We start from the raw sequence: 17,760 nt of genomic DNA, 5'->3' as shown, positions 1-17,760 counted from the left end.
CTGTCAGTGACAAATGTATTTTGTACAGTGTTAGGTTCATAAAAGCAAGCTCACATTTTGAAAGGTACAATATTTGAAAAGTAAATAAAGTTAGGCCAGAAAAGAAATTGGGTATTCCAAGAAATAAAACAAAATTAGTTTTCTTTTAAGTCCCCTAAGAAAGCATATTTTTAAAAACAGTCCTTAAATTTTTTCCAACAGAACAAAAAGTATATTTTACCTTTGCTTTTGTTTGCTGCTGGCCCTTTAGTCACCTGATGTCAAGCAGAGGTTGAGTGGCAAAGGATGCCTGTGGTGGCTCAGAGAAACATGTCATTACAGGAGTGACTCAGTCCTCCAAGTTAAACTGGAGGGTTGCATTAAATCTCTTTATAACCAAACTCAGACTCTCTTAAAAGCATATTGGTATAAGTGACCATTGCTTTCTGAAAATACCCAACTTAAATTCACTGACTTAAGAAGGAAGAAAAGAACCTTTGATTGAAACTTTAGTTGGAAAATAAAGAGGTAAAGAAAACTATACTTAAAAGATTTCCAGATTAAAGAGAAAATAGGAGACCAAGTGCTTTGTGTACTACAATGTATATTATTTAAAAAATAGATTCTAATGGGCTGTCTTTGATCATAATGGAATAATTAACTCTTGGTAAGTCATTAACTATCATCCTGAGTAAATATAACATGAATTTACTAGAACAAATGGTTCAAGATGATGCACTAAGCACATATATTTACTGCATCATTTTCAGCATATGTCCTTAGAAAAAAAATATTATATGGGGCATATATATTATATGGCTCAGTCAGTTAAGCATCTGACTTTAGCTCATGTCATGATCTCACAGTTTATGAGTTCAAGCCCCACATCGGGATCTGTGCTGACAGCTTGGAGCCTAGAGCCTGCCTCGGATTCTGTGTCTCCCTCTCTCTCTGCCCCTCCCCTACTCCTGCTCTCTCTCTCTCAAAATTAAATAAACATTAAAAATAATAATAATAATAATAATAAAGAAAGAAAAAAAATCACATAAAGCTGAAAACAAGAAGTGGTGACATGACCCAAAGGCTGAAAACAGATTGAATTGAATCAGAAATTTAAATTAAAAGAAAAAAATTGTAGAAAGTTATTGCAGAGGTATGAGCTATTCCTTCCATTGGCAAGAGAAACCCTAAGTACAGTGACAACAGATCCAAAAAAAGAAGCATGTTGAGGACTAATTATCAGAGCAATCAATAAAATATTTCTTCCAGTATAGCAGAACTGGTGAGGTCACTCAACTTCCCAGACTATGTAGACTTTATTTTTTTAGGTTTGTTTGAGTGATCTCTACACCCAATGTGGGGCTTGAACTCACAATCTTGAGATCAAGAGTCGCATGCTCTTCCAAAGGAACTAGCCAGGCACCCCTTGACCCCAGGACATTTAAAATCAAAGAAAGATCTTCCTAGGAAGGTTTCAGAGTTTGGCAATTGGACCAAATACAAAAGCAGAGTTGAACTGGTCTCCGCAGTGAGCATGGAGGGGATAAAAAAAAGGAAAGGCTGCTCAACCCAAGAAGAATTACATTCCTCTTTCATGTTAAGTTTCTCCTTACTTTGATCATTGTGAGGGTCCTACCAACCTGCCTGTTTTCTTTTCACATGCTCCAGATGGCATCTGACTTGTCAACATGCCTTAGCCCCTTTAACTGTCTGCATACAGTCCACCCTCCCATTCAACCTAAGAACCCTGTTGAGTAAATATGTCCAAACACACACGGAGAGGGGAAATCCCTATGACAGTCTTTCAGTTGCTCTGGTCCTTCATGAATATAAATAGATGATCAAAGACCACCAAACATTTGATACACATGAACAATATGAAATTAATAAAAGGAACAGTTGATCTTAGGGAAAGTAGAACAGAATAAAGTGTATAAGAAGAGCAACAATTAAAAAAAATCTAATTGGGGCGCCTGGGTGGCTCAGATTGTTGAGCGTCCGACTTGGCTCAGGTCATGATCTTCCGGTTTGTGAGTTCAAGCCCCGCATTGGGCTCTGACAGCTCAGAGCCTGGAGCCTGCTTCGGATTCTGTGTTTCCCTCTCTCTCTGCCCCTCCCCCACTCACACTTTGTCTCTCTCTCTCTCCTTCAAAAATAAACATTAAAAAAAAATTTTTTTTAATCTAATTGACGTTCTCAGAGAGATCCAGGAAGCTACCAAATACACAAACCAAAACAAGGCTGCTATGAAAAAGGAGCAATTTCATTACAGACACACAAAAAAAGAGTTCTTTGGAATTAAAAATTTGAGTGTCAAAATATGATGAAGATTAAACTAGTATTCTAGAAGAAAAGGTGAGTGAATCTATAATACAAAGAAAAAAGACAAAGACTTAGAATACACGAAAGGAAAACAACATTGAGTACAGATCTAGAACTAAGATCCATCTAATAGTAATTTCATAAGTGGATAGAAGAGTATGGAAGAAAGGAAGCCACTGAAAAATAATGAAAGAAAATTATCCTGGACTGAAGGTGAGACTCTAAAAGAGAAAGCTGAAAATAAAGAATATACCCAATTTAAAATAAAGATAATGGGGCGCCTGGGTGGCTCAATCGGTTAAGCGGCAGACTTCGGCTCAGGTCATGATCTCGCGGTCCTTGAGTTTGAACCCCGTATCGGGCTCTGTGCTGACAGCTCAGAGCCTGGAACCTGTTTCAGATTCTGTCTCCCTCTCTCTGAGTCTCCCCCGTTCATGCTCTGTCTCTCTCTGTCTCAATAAACGTTAAAAAAAATTTTTTTAAATAAAGATGATGACAAAAATTTATTAAGACCCAGTATAATTATGACATTCTGCTTCTGATTGTGAGGTGAAACAATTAAGAAAGTGGAGGAAAAACAAGTGTCTGATCAAAAAATTGTGTCCAAATAAAAGATACTGTGATTTTTTAACAATTAATGGGAGGTAAGACATAACACTGCTCTAATCAGACAAAGGGTCATTGTTTAGGCAATTCAGTAGAGGGATGGTCACTTTCAGGGTTTCTAACAGTGACTACTAACCATCTTGGAAAACATATTTCATTTACTAATGTGATTTATAGAATTTATATGCTGTTTTGCTCACAGATGTATCCTTTATTAATGTCTCTTAGAGCATTATAGCACAGGAATAGAGTTTAAGTTTTGATCTTTTATAAGAAAAATAGATGGGGCACCTGGGTGGCTCAGTCGGTTGAGTGACCGACTTCGGCTCAGGTCATGATCTCATGGTTTGTGAGTTCGAGCCCCGCGTCGGGCTCTGTGCTGACAGCTCAGAGCCTGGAGCCTGCTTCTGATTCTGTGTCTCCCTCTCTCTCTCTGTCCCTCCCCTGCTCATGCTCTGTCTCTGTCTCAGAAATAAATAAATATAAAAAAAAATTAAGACCTAAATGTGAGACAAGAACCCATCAAAATCCTACAGTAGTAAATGGGCAGCAATATCTTCAACCTAGGCTGCAGCAACTTCTTATTTGACATGTCTCTAGAGGCAAGGGAAATAAAAAGAAAAATGAGCTATTGGAATCTCATCATGATAAAGAGCCTCCGCACAGCAAAGGAAACAACAAAACTAAAAGGCAACTGATGGAATGGAAAAAGATATTTGCAAATGACATATCAGATGAAGAATTTACCAAACTCAATACCCCAAAAACAAATAATTCAGTGAAGAAATGGGCAGAAGATATGAACAGACACTTTTCCAAAGAAGACATCCAGATGGCTAACAGGCACATGAAAAGATGCTCAACATCACTCATCATCAGGGAAATACAAATCAAAAACCACAATGAGATACCACCTCACACCCATCAGAATGGCTAAAATTAACAGCTCAGGAAACAACAGATGTTGGCAAGGATGCAGAAAAGGGAGAACCCTATTCTCAGCGTTTGTGGGAATGCAAACGCTGATACTCTGTGCAGATACTCTGGAAAACAGTATGGAGGTGATCAAAAAATTAAAAATAGAACTACCTTACGACCCAGCAATTGCATTACTAGGAATTTATCCCAAGGATACAAAAGTGCTGATTCAAGGGGCACAGGCACCCCAATGTTTATAGCAGTACTATCAACAATAGCCAAATTATGGAAAGGGCCCAATGTCCATCGACCGATGAATGGATAAAGAAGATAAGGTATACACACACACACACACACACACACAGGAATACCGATGAATGGATAAAGAAGATAAGTTATAGATAGATAGATAGATAGATACACACACACACACAACACACACACACACACACACATATATATATATATATATATATACACACACACACACAATGGAATACCACTCGGTGATAAAAAAAGAATGAAATGCTGTCATTTGCAACAACGTGGATAGAAATAGAGGGTATTATGCTAAGTGAAATAAGTCAGTCAGAGACATTTGATTTCACTCATATTTGGAATTTGAGAAACTCAACAGATGAGCATAGGAGAAGGGAAGGAAAAATAAGATAAAAACAGAGAGGGAAGCAAACCAAAAGAAACTCTTTTTAAATTATTTTTTTTAATTTAAATCCAAGTTAGTTAACGTATAGTGTAATCATGATTTCAAGAATAGAATCTAGTGATTCACCACTTACATATAACACCCAGTGCTCATCCCAACAAGTGCCCTCCTTAATGCCCCTCACCCATTTAGCCCATCCCCCCTACCCAACACCCTGGCAGCGACCCTCAGTTTGTTCTCTGTATTTAAGCATTAGAGACTCTTTCTTAAATATGGAGAACAAACGGGAGGCTGCTGGAGGGGAAGTGGGGAGGGGGGGATGGGTTAAATGGGTGATGGGCATTTACTAGGGCACTTTTCAGGAAGAGCACGGGGTGTCTTATGTAATACATGAATCATTGGGTTCTACTCCTGAAGCCAAGACAACACGGTATGTCAACTAACTTGAATTTAAATTTAAAAAAAAGAAGAAGAAGAAAAATAGAGGTGTGCCTATTTGTCTTTGGATCAGACATAATTGATGACTTCCCATTTTTATGAGACAGTTGACAAAGTGTTATAGTCTGGAAAACCCAAATTATGCAAGCCAAAATAAATTACAACAAAATTAAATGTTTTTCCTAATCTGTTTTAACTTGTGCAGATTTTTTTTTTTTTTTTTACAAAATAAAGTTTTGAAGAATCAGCTATTAGAAATGTGGTAGTTTCTTGAGTTTTAGTTTCTTTTGCTATTAAATTTAAGTGACAAAAAGTGTAATGTTTTTTATTAAGAATAAAATGATTATCTGTGGGTTATAGGATTGGGATGTTTCCTATTTTCTTCCAGGTATTTTCTATATGTTTTCCCTTTTTATCTCATCTACCTTAATTCTTCTTCTTACGCCCTATTATTTTGGAGGCACTGCAAATTTAAACAATAGAGACCAGTGATGTGTGTCCTATACGTGAAGCAGTCACTGGTTAGTGGGTAAAATTGGCTATACCTCTCATTCTCTCCGTATCTTATTTTCTTCATTTTCAAATGGTGATATTTATTAATGTATGCCTTTTCCTTCTTTAATGGAATTCATTGCCTATCAAAACCCTGACATCATAAAGATGAAAAACGTATCACTAAAGGATAAGAGCCATTCCTTTTCCTTATCAGGGCTTAGTGCCAACTTGAATAGTTGTAAAAATCATTTCTTGTTCAGGCACAAGAATTCAATTACTGTAATGTCAGCCTTGGTGCAGCAGGATACCAACAAAATAGAGGAATTTAGCAAATAGCCCTAAATTTAACTTACTCTATTTCACTGCCTCTTTAACTTTTACTTCTCCTGAAAATGAATGAATAAATGCACAAACAAGTGAAGTCTGAATCTGAGTGTGATCTATCCATCCACACTCTTCATGTACACCAAGATGAAGTGCATGTGAAAGTGCAATATTTGGAAAGCGTCAGACAGAAAAATATTTTCTCTAAGCTAAGGGAAATAGTACTTGGGATACTATAATCCATTTTGTTTATGAAAGAAATTGGTCTGGATTGTAACGAGGTCAGCCCAAGTAACCACATAAATTTTTCTTTTTTCAAAAAAAAATTTTTTGAACATTTATTTGTTTTGAGAGAGAGAGAGTGAGCACAAGCAGGGGAGGGGCAGAGAGAGAGGGAGAGAGAGAATCTGCACTGTGAGCATAGAGCCCGACGTGGGGCTTGATCTCAAGAACAGTGAGATCATGACCTGAGCCTAAACCAAGAGCTGGACACTTAACCAACTGAACCACCCAGACACCCTGACCACATGAATTTTTCAAATGACTTACCATGCATTGAGAACTGAAGGGAAACGAATTGCTTAGATACAGTATACTTTACTAAACCAACAAATAGCAAATCAAAGAATTTCCTATATGAATTCCATTTTATGGGAATCTAACAGGGCTTACCTTCTGATAAGGATGATTGCCAAATCAATTACTAAGAGCCCTAGTGATATTTCTCATAAAATTGAACCCTACAGCATTCAGTATAGATTCCCTTTTGCCCTATGACTTAGTATCCTGGGTTCACTTGAATTTTTTAGAAATTCCCAATCCATGGAACACAAAAGCTAGAACATAACGGTTGCTTCTTGGGGCGCCTGGGTGGCGCAGTCGGTTAAGCGTCCGACTTCAGCCAGGTCACGATCTCGCGGTCCGTGAGTTCGAGCCCCGCGTCAGGCTCTGGGCTGATGGCTCAGAGCCTGGAGCCTGTTTCCCTCTGTGTCTCCCTCTCTCTCTGCCCCTCCCCCGTTCATGCTCTGTCTCTCTCTGTCCCAAAAATAAATAAACGTTGAAAAAAAAAATTAAAAAAAAAAAAAACATAACGGTTGCTTCTTTAGCTCCCATGTTATTGTCTGTTCCATATCCCATATGACCTTACTACAAATTTTCCAATTTACTATACATTATTTGAGTTCTCAATAACATTGTAGCAATATCGATCTAATCCTAATAGATACTCTTATTTCTATCCAATTTAAGTGTGTGTTTATTTTTTTAATGTAGACATTATATCTTATTTGACTGGCTTTCCTCCAGAAGTTTCTAATTATTAAAAAAAAAAAAAAAGGAAGTACCTTTGCTCAGACTCTTAGTTCAAATGAAGTTAACGACCTGTCTCTCCATTCCGTTTGCTTTTCTTCCTGCATCAGTCACACTGGCCTTCCTGATGTCCTGAAACACTCCAGATCTGCTCCCATTTACAGGTGTTGTTGTTGTTGTTGTTGTTGTTGTTGTAATGTTTATTTATTTTTGAGAGAAGAGAGAGCACTCTAGTAGGGAAGGGGCAGGGAGAGAGAGAGAGACAAAGGATCCCAAGCGGGCTCTGTGTTGACAGCAGAGAGCCCAACGGGGCGCGAGATCTTGACCTAAACCAAAGTCAGACGCTTAACTGACTGAGCCACCAAAGTGCCCTGAAAGGTTTTTGTCTTTACTCTTTCTTATTCCGCATTCCAAGGTTGCCCTTCTCAGATGTATTTGCCAACTCCTTCTTCTGCCTTCAGGCCATCTCATCAAGGGGCTTATTGCCCCTGACACCCCCTAATCCATTCACCTTGCTTTGCTCTTTTCCATAGCACTTATCACCATTTGATATATACGTATTTATTTATTGTTCAATTTCTTACAAGAATCTAAGCTCCCCAAGGTCAGGGATTTTGTGTGTTCCCTTCCTTATCACAAGTGCCCAGCATGAACTAAGCACCCAATAAACAATCACTCTATCCAGGAATGGAACCAATGATCACTTAAAAAATAATTTTTTTTTACTTTAAAGCCAATAAATATTTAGAAGTAGATTAAAGGAAAAAAGCGGCATTTTCTACTCTTCAGTATTTCAAGGAAAAATTGGCATTGCAATAGGGGGTAACAAAATTCAACAGAATGATAAATAAGGTCATGCTGAGAAACACTGAAAATTTAAAGTTAGTCATAGGAGCCTTATTCTTCTCTCTCAAGAGATCTGAAGAGTGTTGCCGGCAGGATTCCCCATGCCAGCCGTAATAACAGTGACACGCAAACCCGTTCTTCATGACCTTTACTGTCTTCAGTTTATCGGTTGGAGAAACGACGAATCTGAAACTCTTATTTAGGATGTATTTCTTAGCGCTGCTTTCAGGCATATGCAGATAGGCGGAGGACTCAGGTGCTTTTCGGACACACCTTCCATTATTGTTACATAGGCTTTGACTGCAGAATTTGGCTGCAGATGTCACATTAACTGCATAATGGCCCAATGGCCCTTGGATAGACTTTTGCACGGTTAAGCAGGCCTTCTGTAATAAAACAGAGATGCATTTAGATCACTCTTGAAATGTGGTTCTTTTATACAGGTGGTATTAATACTTGGAGTTTTGTATTTGGTAAGGCTGAGGAGGAAGATCATCAGCATTAATATGGTATGGTTATTTTAAATTTAACTTTAATTGTGAAATATCTTCAACACTGATACTTAATATGCAGAAACATTGTAGGTCAGACTTTGCTAAGACTGCGTATAGCTATACCCTCGCTGGAAGCATTCACCCCATCTCCTTGCTTTAAATAGAACTCCAGATGTGTCTCTCCCAGGCTTTATCCCTGAACCAATTGCATCGCCACCTACTGATGTGACGTCTCCACCTGCATGTCTCACAAGCATCTCAAACTTAACACATTCCAATCTGATCTCCTGATCCTCTTCCCAGACTGCAACTCTGGCGGCCTTCCCCATCTGAGCATATGCCAGCCTCCGCTTTCCAATGCCTGAGGAGCAGAGCCCTGGGGGTGCAAGTTGCGTACAAGGCGGGAGGGTGTCTCTAACCAAACGCCAGCGACCCCTTATGCAAGAAAGAGCCGGTACCTATGCGGCAGTTGTTTGGGAAGAACTTCAAAAGACAAAAATCATCATAAATGCCCCAAATCAATAAAAATTACATTGCCCACTTTGTCTCCGTTCTGACCCAGTCTCCCACACCCATCTTTAAAGCAAATGAACAAAGAACTTGCCCCATACTTCTCTTCCCCATACCTAAGACCTAAGCTTGCGGTGTGGGGAGGAGGTGCAGGAAATGTTTACCCACATAATAATAGCAAACATGTACTTGGCACGTACCGTGTGAGACATATACTATTATAAAGAAATTGTAAAATCGATGACTTGCTCAAGTTCACATGGCTAGTAAGTGACAAAACATGAGCCCTGGACCCCAAACGACCCAACTTCACGCCTCCTGCTCTTAACAGCCCCATTGTCCTAACTCATTCCATCCCAAATGATCTTTGGCTTTTATATGTTGGAGACTAGATGTTTTAATAACCGAAAATGAGACTATCTGTTAATACCTGGAAGTGAGGAAAAGCTATGGTTCAGAATTTTCACTTAGGCAATGTGACAGGCGAACAATAGACCATGCGAAAAGTCGGTTGTGAAAAATAATAGTTATTTTGTGTATGCATTACTAACAAGAGCAGATTGTTAATATAATACATATATTTTTCCTCCCACGAGCGTTTCTATCATGGATAATCAGGCAATAAAATACCATTTTTAGAAAAATCTATCCTCTTTAGTATGGATGAAAAATACTTATTTTTTAAATTTATTATTTATATCTTTCTCACATATAGATTGTATCATTGCATCTACTGATCCCTGCAGAGTAGGCTTTATTTCAGTATCTTTTTTTTTTTAATGTTTATTTATTTTTGAGAGAGAGAGAGAGACAGAGTGTGAGCAGGGGAGGAGCAGACAGACAGGGAGACACAGAATCCAAAGCAGGCTCCAGGCTCCGAGCTGTCAGCACAGAGCCCCATGTGGGGCTTGAATCCACCAGCCGTGAGATCGTGATCTGAGCTAAAGTCGGACGCCCAACGGACTGAGCCGCCCAGGTGCCCCTCTTTTTTTTTTTTTCTTTTTAAGATGGAGAAACTGAGACTCAGGTGAATTAACTTGCCTAAGATTATACTTCTAGAATGTAAAAATAGAATTCTCCTTTAGGGCTGTCTGATTCAAAAACGTATGCTCTTTCCACACTACGACTTACCAAGGTGGCTGCTACAGAGTACGCCTTCAAACAATGTTCGTCCCCATACTCTTTGAACTTCATTAGAGTCATCTGAGCAAATAACCATTCGGCTCTAACGTGAAAAATTAAAACAAAAACAATATCTAGAAAATGTTCAAGATGCTGACGGAGAAATCACTGCTTACCTTTGAATCAGAGTATTCGTATCCTCCCCACAGTATTATTCCTGCCGCTCCCAATGCGGCACTCTCGCCAATTGTATGTACTAAATCTTCCTAAAAAAGAGAAGTATCACAAGTAGTTTCTGCCAAACTTAGTCATTGACATTTCAGTGATAAGACTTAACTCATCAATTGTGGTAAAAAACACATCGATAATGTTATCCTTGTTTCTGAAACAAAGCACTGTAGAGAATTATTAGAAAAGGCGATTCTGCCTTACTGACTTTCTTTTATTTGATAAATATTTATGATGTTCCAGACAATATACTAGACACTGAGAATGTAAAAATGGAACGGATTCTAGTTCCTGTCCTCAAGGAAGCACTTTAGTGTGATGGTTAAGACAGACATAAAGACAACTAATTATAATTTGCTGGAAGTCTCAACTCTGATGTTATACTACCTCTAACCACTGAACAATAATAATTTTTAAAAAAAAGAACAAAGTTTGCTGTGATAAAAAAATCAAGTAAGTATAGTATAACAAATTAAGTTCTATATTGGCCTATTAGACATATAGATTAGAGGTACTGCTTAATGCTACATAGAAGAGTCTGGAAAAGCTTTCTTCAGGAGGTGAGATTTCAGATATGTCTTTTGAAATGAGTACAAATTCATAAGATAGATTAGAGAGAGCAGAATTTGGTGTACAGTAGAAGAATAAGGGCAGAGGTTCACATGTAGAAAAGAAACATAGTCTGCCCAGAGAACTGCTGTAACTCCTGTGGTAAAGCACAGGGGACTGGGGAAGAAGGGAAGGCATCTGAATCTTTGTATATAAATAGGATCTAAATACAAAGTCTTTTAGGCTATTTTGAATTTTTAGGACTTGACTACAAAAAAAGTTTTAGTACTGGAAAGCCACCAATTTGCAACTTTGATAGATGCTTTTGGCTGTCACATAACACATGTATTGGAAGGGAAAGCCAAGAAGATAGCAAGGGGCATCCATTAGGAGATGATGGACACTGCTCAATGAGAAATGATGAGGGTCTCAACAAAGGCCATGTCGGTCCTTGCAAAGCAGAGGGGCAGACTGAAGAGTGATTTGGATGGATACCTATTAGATAATGAAAAGACAAAGGAGCTTGACTCTCAAGCTGGGTGACTAAGTAGATTATAATTCACCAAGACAAGAAACGGAGGAGGTTATGTTCATGTTTATAGACCAAGAGCAAAGGAACGGGGAATAAAGGAGGATGAAACAGAGAGATGATAGATGAAGGAACCTACATTCTTCCCTTCCCTCTGAGGTGTGGAGAGCCAGAGATCCAGTGCAAAGACACAGTATTCAAAAACAAGGTTGAGAAGGTGACCACGCCACAGCAAAACTTCCCTGCATTACGGAAAACCTCCAGTAACACTAGTGCTTGTGGTCTGCAATTTGTCTAGGTAATACCAATAGAAAGGAAATCATCCTTCTATTATAATGCACTATTATACTAATATCACATTCCTTAAATATAAATCAAGTCGCTCACTTAAATTGAGACACCTCTGAAAGAATATATCAAGCAAAGCTGATATTTTAAATTATTTCATTGAAAGTTATGTTATGTAGACAATAGGTAAGAAAGACCCATCTCATTTTTTGATATGTGAAGGCAACAGGATAGGATTAAAATGCTTCAATATAGGGGGACCTGTGTGGCTCAGTCGGTTGAGTGTCCAACTCTTGATTTTGGCTCAGATCACAATCCCAGGGTGGTGGGATAGAGCCCTGCTTAAGATTCTCTCTCTCCCCATCTGCCCCCCCTCTATAGCTTTTGATGAGTTGAGTATGTGGTCTATTGATTTCCAAAGTAGAGCTCAGAGATGATACGTAGCCATAATTTATGGCAGATGTCTAATAGTACAAAAATGGGGCAGTTATGAAAAAGACTTTTATTAAAATGTGGTTCATCTCATTCTCTCATTTTCTATCAAGAGAAACTATCTCACTGTATGGACTATTATCAGTTTCTACTGTTATTATTATTAATAACATATCATGTCTGACACATTGTAGACACTCAATAAATAATTTTGGAATGAACAAATGTAACCTAGTCTTTTCCCAAAAGGATTTGAGAAAGTGACATGATTCGAAAGATCTGTTACTTGAGGAATATCTTATCAAGAAGACTGCTAGGTATGACTGATGTCTTCAAATACCTGAAGAACTGACTTTTCAAAGAAGGATTTGATTTATTCTAGGTTACACCAGAAGGTAGAATTAGACTTAATGATGTGAATTATCCAGGGGCAGAGTAGACTCAACATACTCAAGAACTTTTTGGGAATTAACATCGTCCCAAAATGGCAATTTTTCTTCTGGAATAGGGAGAGCCCATCAAAAAGTGTTGAAGCAGAGGCCAGATAAGAAAGAATCCATGTTTGGGTCAGAGGTGGATTAGATAACTCTGAAATCTCCCAACTTTTTGTCAAGATGCTAATACTCTTTTCCTCCTAAACATATTGAATAAACAACCCATTACTGAGTAATCCTCAACGATATAAATGTCAAGTCTAATCAATAGCGTTTGGGTCAATAGATCTTATTCTAAAATATTTGAGGAATAATTGATACTGCTTTTAAATGCCCTCATCTCAAACATAAGTGGTCTAATAAGATGAGCTGTGTATTGTCTGTCCAATGGCCGTGTGTCTGTGTTGGGCACTGGAATCACAGAAATGTGAGCCACAGGTATGGATGGAGATTTAAGGGTTTTCTTATCTAGTCATCTACCCAGTGATTGAATCCCTACAATAATGTCCTATCTAAATGACAATCTAGCTAAAGCTTGAACACTTCCAAGTGTCTGCAAACTCATTATCTTCCAAACAAGCTCATTCCCACCTCTTTGTTCTTCCTACTTTGTGTTATTTCTAAGGCAATGTCTGTTTGCATAAACCACTTTTAATGCCTTGATATTAGCCACTAGATCACATTGTAGTCTCTTAAATATAAAATTAATAGAATCTATGTTATTTTCAGTGAACTTAATTAAAACATAAAAATGAAATATAACAAAAACTATAATTGATTAATACTTTACCCAAGCTTTATTCTATACCTTTTAGATTTGCAAAATTGGTGCTACTCTTTTTTATTAAAAAGCTGATTCTGAAATTGCTCCAGGGTTAAAATTAATCTGTTACATCATGTAACTCAAGCTTGACAACTATTCTACAGGAAAACCCTGAAAATGCTAAGCTGATAAGAGTCATCATCCAAAAAACTAGGTAAACATCATGGGGCACCTGGGTAGCTCAGTTGGTTAAGTGTCAGACTTCAGTTCAGATCATGATCTCACAGTTAGTGAGCCTGAGCCCCACATCGGCTCTCTGCTATCAGCATAGAGCCTGCTTTGGATCCTCTCTCTGACCCCTGCCTCCCTCTCCCTGCCCCCTGCCTCCCTCAAAAATAAATAAACATTTGAAAATACATACATACATACACACATAAAAACTAAGTAAACATCTAATTGTCAGTGATATTGTTTCAGAACTGGATTGACATTTGAAGAAATATGTACCTTTAATAATAAAATAGTGTTCTATTATTAAGGGTAAATAATTACCCTAAAACATTTTTTTCACAGATTTTGTATACTCATTGTACCAAATTTCCATTTTTTTAGGTGAGTGACTACTTTTTCTTACCTGTGACAAAGCTTCAAGACTATGCAAATAAAATGGTTTGGAAAAAATAAAAACTGGCAAAATATAGTCATGTCTAGCCATCTCAGCGATCCTTATGGCTTCCCTAACTCGATAATGAACAAATTTCAAAGCATTTAAACTTGACTTCAATATTTTATCCAAATATATTGACGTATAAAGTGCTGTACTTTTTTCCCATAGCCACTGGAGTTGGTCATTGCGGGAAATTTCATCATTTGGGCATTTACCTGTGTAGATCTGTGGGTTTGTCCTATAATCATAATTGTAGCAGTCTGGGTAGAGATAAAAGCCCCATAAACACTTTGGTCTCATTTCTAAAGCCAATGTAAGAGTGGTGTTCATAAAACTCCTTCCAGCACTTTCGAATTCCTGTTGGGCAATTGTTTTCACTTTCATTTCTGACCAATCAGGATGGTGGTTTCTAGTGAAGGCTAAGGAGTGGTTTTTATATATTATTCTCTTGCCCCAATTTCTATCCCATTGGGGTTTCCAGCTTTCCCAGTCAATGACAACAAGACCTTCCGATCTCCACCAAGAGACAACTTTTGCAATGTCATCAGCTGTCTTCCTGAGGTGTTTAGAAAGACTCATATTCTGTGGTATCCCTCCATTAAAGGATTTTCCATCTTGAGAGAAATAAGGATAATACCCTAATTCATTTGGATAAAATATGGCAATTGTTGACCCCCTCTGAGTCTCTACAGGATTTGCTATAATATTAAATAATGGGAGATTCAAATCCACATTGAAGAAATGTTGACACTGCATCGTTGGGGCAGCCCAGAACATGTTGAAAGGTTGGTTCTTGATCACTGGGGGCAGTACTGGTTTGAGGACTGAATGAGTGAACTTGATCAAGGGCAACAGCACTCCTGACCATGCCATCCACAGGTTATACATGGCTTGTAGTTTTCACCATTACAGCAGTCTCCTTAAAAACAAGAAGAGGAAAAAAAATCACACACAATGGAGTCAAATGTCCCTTTAGTTTTACACTACACAGGGAGTAGCAAATGAAGTAAACTCACAATGGTGTTCAAGCTGTTCTTTAAATGGTAGAACAATTTCTTTTTAAGACTTATAAGGTTTATTGCTCTCTAGGATTAATTTATAGTTTCATTTGAACCAAGGGAAGAAAAATGAGGCTTTTTTAAAAAAAACACTGAAAACATGAAAACAAAATCCAGTGAATAAACACTAAAGTAAAAGTTTTCACACATATTCTCAGCTATGCCAACTCTACATGCTAGATGTTCTGGCTTTAATTTCCTATTATTCTGACTACATTGATCTACTCCATCCTGTACAGACATAACTTTGGTTGTAAGGGGAACTAGGAATGGATTGCCCTATCTCCTTATTGATTACTGGCAAAGTGACCAAGGGCATGCCCTGTTGAAAATTAACAAATGTTGATATTTTAACAAATATTAACTAGAATAAAAGAAATAACAAATGATACCAGCAGTAAGCAATACCTTGCTTGCTATTGGAAATGCACTGGCCTCAAAGATGTGTTTGTCCGTTTGTTTATCCATTGGTTTTGCTTCATTTTGTCTATTTGTAAAAGATAGCAATCACCTTTGGAATTAGCATAGGCTAAAATAGAAAACATACATGGCATTTACCTGCTGTTGATTATGGATTCGGTGCTATCTTCTCTCAGGTATATAAAGAAGAGTAAAAACCTATTAGTTCTTTAACTTCATGGTTTTCTCTTGAAGAAATTGGGCTGTATTTTCACCAGTTAAATCTCAAACGAAACCTGGCTCTCTAAACCCCTTCTAAATAGTCAGTTGACCAAAAACTGCCAAAGAATCTTCCCAGAATACAAGGACTGCCTAATAAATGATGCATTCCAGCCAATGAGATCTCATTCTGCAAGCAGCAGAGTTGAAGTTACATATCCAAATTATTTTATCATGTACATATTTTTTTATATAAAGGAATCACAAATTTTTCTCTGATGTAATTAAACTCAGTATCTTTTTGAGAGTCATATGTTACTTCTTGTGTAGTTCTTGCTGTCTTTATTTAATATATTAAACTCAAGAAATGTTACCAACCAAAATCATGTGTTAACTCATAAAATCGCACCCTAAGATTGTAAAGACTTTGGCATTATCTTGGTCCCTAGTATGCATTTTATAATGAACTTCTACTACAGTAACAAAATTATGCAATATTAAACAGTGTGAATTTTTAAATACAATTGTTTCTTTGTGATGCTTACTGAGATTTTATTCCATTTTCTAGACATTTTTATTATTCAGAATATAAATCTGATCTAAATTTATTTATTTATTTATTTATTTATTTATTTATACATACATACATACATACACACGCATACACACACTTTGGGTTTTGTTCATTGAATCTGTAGGAGCGCTGACAACACGGACTCCATCTTTGGCCCGCCATCTTGTTCATGCCTAGGCAATGACCTCCCTTGGGGCTACGTGTTCCAGGCCCCATGGATGCTAATGTAAGCCCTGACTGGAATGTGGGAAGACTTGCTCTGATCTCCCCTTAAATGGTGCACAGAACGCTCCTCCTTAGAGAATCAGTAGAAAGCCTATCATGCACAGGTGGTGCCACTTTAGATAATTACCTTTTGATCTCACCACCATGCCCCTCACTATAAAAGCTGTGGGTTAAGGTCTGGACTAGGTGGAGGATAGCTCGGATCCCGGGCTGCTCGGATCATTTTATGATCTAGGGGATTTTCTTGATTACAGATTTTAAGTGACAAAGGACATAACGGACAAGTTGGCCAGGTTCAGGGAGTGATGTGAATTTGGCTCTATGTGAAGGTACAGAGAGAAAAGTACAAGTGATAAAAATAACCTGGGAGTTGGGGTTTTATGCATCAAAGGCGTGGTGGAGTGAGTTCTGATGGACTCTTAAAGGGAAGTAAATAATCCGTTTTAATGGTAACCTACTTGTCATTGGTATCTTAGATTTTTGCAGTGAGAAGTATTAGGGGGACAGGGCATCATTTGCCAATAGCATTCAGAGTTCTGTGAGCCTCTTTTTCAGTTCTGCCAAGAACTGTGTCAAAGGTGAGAAAGATGTGGTTTTATCATGCTTTTGTTATACATTTTCTTCCACTGAAATGTAAACTTATTAAGATGGTTCTAAATGTGTGTGTGTGTGTGTGTGTGTGTGTGTAAAGTCCAAATTCATGTGTGATTGGGGATTTCATTCTTTGCACTCAATGACAGAAAATCTTGTGGTTTTTTTAACATACGATAAAATCACCACTCTTTATTATGACAATGCATTATTAGGATCCAGTAAAAAAATCTCTTTGGGGTTTACAACTTCAACAAGTTTAGGGGCGCCTGGCTGGCTTAGTTGGAAGAGTATGTGACTCTTGATCTCCAGGTTGTGAGTTTGAGCCCCAAGTTGAGTGTAGAGATTACTTTAAATAGATAGATAGATAGATAAATAAATGAACTAAAAACTTAAAAACAACAAGGTTTTATACCTATACTATAGAGCCTCTTAAAATATGTTGTGGGGGATTCCAAGCAAAGATGAAATTTTCTGTCAAGCCAGGGTCTTGTTTGCCTGATAATTGGAGCCCTGTTGAAGGCATTCAAATTGGTTTTGTGTTTTTGCTTTTGTTTTACCTGCAGGTTATTTATGGTTTTTATTTTCTTTTTTTTTTTTTTTTTTAATTTTTTTTTTAACGTTTATTTATTTTTGGGACAGAGAGAGACAGAGCATGAACGGGGGAGGGGCAGAGAGAGAGGGAGACACAGAATCGGAAACAGGCTCCAGGCTCCGAGCCATCAGCCCAGAGCTGACGCGGGGCTCGAACTCACGGACCGCGAGATCCTGACCTGGT

The 17,760-nt window shown here is 37.8% G+C and overlaps 1 protein-coding gene across 1 annotated transcript; it reads right to left on the bottom strand.

The window, feature by feature from the left end:
- Positions 1 to 7,839: 7,839 nt before the first annotated feature.
- Positions 7,840 to 14,804, bottom strand: LOC115500794 (hyaluronidase-4-like). The gene is made up of 3 exons (XM_030295507.1): positions 13,884 to 14,804; positions 10,203 to 10,292; positions 7,840 to 8,286 (listed from the first exon to the last, which is right to left on the bottom strand). The coding sequence occupies exons 1-3, from the start codon at positions 14,802 to 14,804 to the stop codon at positions 7,840 to 7,842; spliced, it is 1,458 nt and encodes a 485-aa protein (XP_030151367.1).
- Positions 14,805 to 17,760: the final 2,956 nt, after the last annotated feature.

The sequence above is a fragment of the Lynx canadensis genome, chromosome A2, assembly GCF_007474595.2.
Source record: "Lynx canadensis isolate LIC74 chromosome A2, mLynCan4.pri.v2, whole genome shotgun sequence".
Classification (NCBI taxonomy): Eukaryota; Metazoa; Chordata; class Mammalia; order Carnivora; family Felidae; genus Lynx; species Lynx canadensis.
The sequence above is the reverse complement of the archived record's forward strand: the minus strand, read 5'-3'. Positions and strand labels throughout refer to the sequence as shown.